General features: G+C 56.4%; 2 protein-coding genes across 2 annotated transcripts in view; both read right to left on the bottom strand.

The window, feature by feature from the left end:
• TMEM223 (transmembrane protein 223) overlaps positions 1–1,937 on the bottom strand; it is a 6,961-nt gene extending 5,024 nt beyond the window's left edge. Inside the window, exon 1 of the mRNA XM_015851003.2 lies at positions 1,465–1,937. Within this exon, the coding sequence (XP_015706489.1) occupies positions 1,465–1,729 (265 nt within the window). The 5' untranslated portion in view covers positions 1,730–1,937. The remainder of the gene's footprint in view (positions 1–1,464) is intronic.
• Positions 1,938–2,220: 283 nt separating this feature from the next.
• Positions 2,221–4,585, bottom strand: part of LOC107307498 (nuclear RNA export factor 1) — a 19,681-nt gene continuing 17,316 nt past the window's right edge. Inside the window, exon 4 of the mRNA XM_015851004.2 lies at positions 2,221–2,421. Within this exon, the coding sequence (XP_015706490.1) occupies positions 2,383–2,421 (39 nt within the window). The 3' untranslated portion in view covers positions 2,221–2,382. The remainder of the gene's footprint in view (positions 2,422–4,585) is intronic.

The following is a 4,585-nucleotide window of genomic DNA, read 5'->3' on the forward strand; positions in this document are numbered from 1 at the left end:
GCACCTCATTACCCATTTACGTCCCATATCCCCATGGCCCTTACTATCCCTATCCCCCATAAGCCCTATTACCCCCATTACCCCCTTATCCCCCCATTACCCATAGACCTATATCCCCACTATCCCCCCTAGCCATTACCCCCATTCCCCCCATTCCCCCATAGAGCCCTATACTCCTAGCCCCTATTACCCCCTTACCCCATAGACCCTATTTCCCCCATATCCCCATAGCCCCTATTACCATGACCCAAGTCCCCCATTAACCCATAGACCCTTACCCCCATATCCCTATTGACCCATTACCCCATCCCCCTTCACCTCCATCGACCCTATAACCTCCAATAGTCTATTACCCCCCATTACTCCCCATATCCCCCCATTAACCCATAGACCCTATATCCCCCATATCCCTCCCATAGCCCCTATTACCCCCATTACCCCCCATATCCCCCCATATGGACCCGTATAGTCCCCATATTGTCCCATACCCCCCTTACCCCCATACCCCATTCCCATGAAATCCTATAAACCTCCATAGCCCTTTTACCCCCCATATGCCCCCTTCACCCCATCAGGGACCTGATCCCCCATATCCCCCTGTGACCCATTACCCCCATTACCCCCCATATCCCCCATAGACCCTATATCCATTTTCCCCCATAGCCCTATTACCCCCATTACCCCATATCCCCCCATGGCCTATGATCCATTCCCCCATGCCTATTCCCCCATACCCCCATATCCCCATTCCCCATAGGACCTATAACCTCCATATTTTTACCCCCATTATCCCCCATTAACCCTAGACCTATAGTCCCAATAGCCCCACCATACCCCCCATACCCCCTTCTAACCCATAGACCTTAATATCCCCCATATCCCCTATTAACCCATTACCCCATACCCCGCTATATACCCATTAGACCCTATATTCCCCATATCCCCCCACTTTAACCCATAGACCTATATTGCGCCATTACCCCCATATCCCATGGGGACCCATATATCCCCCTATTCCTCCATCCCTTATACCCATTACTCCCCATATCCCCGATTAACCCATAGGGCCCTATATCCCCCAATGATCCCCCCATAGCCCGCTATTACCCCTATTACCCCCCATAATCCCCCCATAGCCCTATTACCCCCTTGAACTCCCATACCCCCTATTACACCATAGACCTATATCCCCATATTCCTCCCATAGCCCTATTCCCTTACTCCCCATATCCCCCATAGACCCTATATCCCCATATCCCCCATTACCATAGACCTTACCCCCATATCCCCCCATGCCCCCATTACCCCATAGCCCCTATTACCCCCCATTACCCCTCTATGTCCCTCACCACGGTGCACAGGCCGCTGTGAAGCTCCACCTCCATTTTTGTCTTAGGCCTCAGCGGATCCTCGGGGTCGACCCGGGCGGCGGCGGTTCAGCCCGTAAATTGCGGAATCCCTCACCCACGGTGGCACAGGCCGCTGTGAAGCTCCACCTCCATTTATTGTCTTTAGGCCTCAGCGGATCCTCGGGTCCGACCCCGGGCGGCGGCGGCTTCAGCCCCGTAAATGCGGAATGAGCCAACGAGGCCCAAAAAACGCCCTGACCGGCACAGAACAGCCCGGACAACCGGAAGAACGAGCTGCGGTCGTACCGGAACAGCACCACGTCCCGGGGAACCGCCGCGTCCAGCGCTTGGGCCGCTCGTGCCCTTGCAGCGGCCGCCATCTTAAAAACAAGATGGCGTTACTTCCGGCGCGCTGTTGACGTCACATCCGGCTCATCGCGATCCTCACTTCCGGTGCGGCCTAGTGGCGCCTTCCCGGCCCTGCTTTACTTCCGCTTCCGCCTCATCCCGGTCATCACTTCCGGTGCGGCCTACACGCCCCTTCCCGGCCTCATCTCCGCTCTCCCGTCCCGTTTCAATCCACTTCCGCTTCATCTTCTCCCCCCACTTCCGGTCTAACAGCCACTTCCGCTACACCTGACCCTCTCTATCACTCACTTCCGGCCCGTCTCTATGATCACTGACCTCCAGCATCGCTTTGCTTCCGCATTTCCGCCACACTTCGGCCCCTCTCACTCACTTCCGGCCTGTCTCCACGATCACTTCCGGCTCACCCTTCCACCCCCACGGCCTCTCTCTCTTTCACTTCCGGCCCGACTCTATGATCACTTCCGGCTTCCCCCCCCCTCTCTTAAAGGGGCCGCGCACCGCCGGACTTGAAACGACTTTTAATTATATACAAAAACACAAGAACGAAAAACCGGAAGTTGTGGGGGAAGGGGGAACCGGAAATAAAACTCTTCGACCGGAACCGGAAGTGTGTGTGTGTGTGGGGGGGAGGGGGGACCGGAAGTAACTTCACCCCCCTCCCCATTTACTTGAGGAACGCCACTTCCGGGATCTTCCCTTCCAGCTGCGGGGGAGAAACAAGGGATCCCCATCTAAACTGAAGACCCCCCCCATTCCAAACTGGGAGCCCCAAACTTGAGACCCCCCCCCCTCCCCCATTAAACTGGGACCCCCCCCCCAAAATGGGACCCCCACTTTCAAACGGGACCCTCCCCCAATTCAAAAAACTGGACTCCCCCCTAATGGTCCCCCCTGTCCCCAAACTGGGACCCCCCCATTAAAACTGGGACTCCTCCCCATCTAAACTGGACCCCACAAACTGGGGACCCCCTCCCAATTAAACTGGACACCCCCCCTCAAACTGGACCGCCTCTCCCCATCTAAATCGAGACCCCATTTCAAAACTGGGACCCCCCCCGTAATACCCCCCCCCCAAACTGGGACCTCCAGTCCCAAAACTGGCTGACCCCCCCCCCCATTAAACTAGACCCCCCCATTAACTGGGAACCATCCCAAATCTGGGACCCCTCCCATTCAAACTGTGGACCCCCCTCATTATAAACTGGGACCCCCCATCCCAAACTGGGACCCTCCCATTTAAACTGGACCCCCCCATTAAACTGGGACTCCCCCAATAAGACCCCCCAAACTTGGGACCCTCCAGTCCCAACTGGGGACCCCCCCTCACTTAACTAGGACCCCCCAATTAAACTGGACCCCCCCCAACTGGGACCCCCCAATTCAACCTGGCGACCCCCCTCATAAACTTGGACCCCATCCCAACTACCCAATACTGGGACCCCATCATTTAAACTGGGACCCCCCCATTAAACTGGACCCCTGCCCCCCCCAAACTGGACCAACCTGACTTCCAGTCCCAAACTGTGACCCCCCCCACCATTAAACTTAGAACCCCAATTAAATGGACCCCGCCTAAACTGGGACCCTCCCCAATTCAAACTGGGACCCCTCATTAAACTGGACCTCGCTGTTGCCCCATCCACAAGGACCCCTCCCACTCTAAACTGGACCCCCCATCTAAACTGGACCCCCCATAAGACCCCACCAACTGGACCCTCCCAGTCCCAAACTGGTGACCCCCCCCACCATTAGCTAGACCCCATTAAACTGGGACCCCCCCCAACTGGGACCCACCACTATTCAAACTGGACCCCCCTTCATTGTAAACTGGAGACGCCCGGTCCCCATCTTAAAACTGGACCCCCCCCAATAGAGGAACCCACCCAAATCGCGTACTCCTCCATGTCCCAAAACTGGGACCCCCCACCATATAACTAGGAACCCTCCCAATTAAACTGGACCCCCCCCACAAACTGGACCCTCCCAATTTCAAACTGGGACCCCCCTCATTAAACTGCACACCCCATCCAAACTGGGACCCTCCCCCATTCTAAAGCCTGCGACCCCCCCCATTCAAACTGGACCCCCGTCAATAGGACCCCCCCAAACTGGACCCTCCCCAACTTCACAACGGGACACCCCCCAACTGGGCGCTCCCCATTTAATACTGGCCCCATTAAACATGGGACCCCCCCCAATAAGACTCCCCAAACTGGACCCTCGCCAGTCCAAACTGAGACCCCCCCCCCACATTAATTTGGGACCCCCCCCCCCCACATATTGACCCCCACCTATTACACTGGGATCCCCCATTCAAAACTGACCCCCCCCCGCAATAAGACCCCCCCCAAACTGGACGCCTCCTCAAGTCCCAAACTGGAACCCCCCCCCTACCAATTAAACTAGGACCCCCAATTAAATGGAACTCCCCCCCCATTAAACTGGGACCCTCCCCAATTCAAATGGGACCCCCATCAAAACTGGGCGATCCCCAAATTGAGACCCCCGCCCCATTAAACTGGGAACCCCCTCCCCCAAACCTGGGACCCCACTATATTCAAAACTGGGACCCCCCCATCAAACTGGACCCCCCTCCCATTAACTGGGAGACCCACATAAACTGAGACCCCCATTAAACTGGGACCCCCCAATAAAGACCCCCCCCCTAAAACTGGACACCTCCAGTCCCAAAACTGGGGACGCCTCCCCAATTTCAAACTGGTACCCCCCAATAATAAACTGGAGACCCCCCCCCTCCAATCTGAGACCACCCCCATTCAAACTGGGAGCCGCCAAATTGAGACCCTCCCCCATTAAACTGGGAACCCCGCTCCCAAAATGGGTACCCCACTATTCAAACTGGGACC

Source organism: Coturnix japonica, unplaced genomic scaffold (assembly GCF_001577835.2).
Source record: "Coturnix japonica isolate 7356 unplaced genomic scaffold, Coturnix japonica 2.1 chrUnrandom628, whole genome shotgun sequence".
In the NCBI taxonomy this organism is placed as follows: Eukaryota; Metazoa; Chordata; class Aves; order Galliformes; family Phasianidae; genus Coturnix; species Coturnix japonica.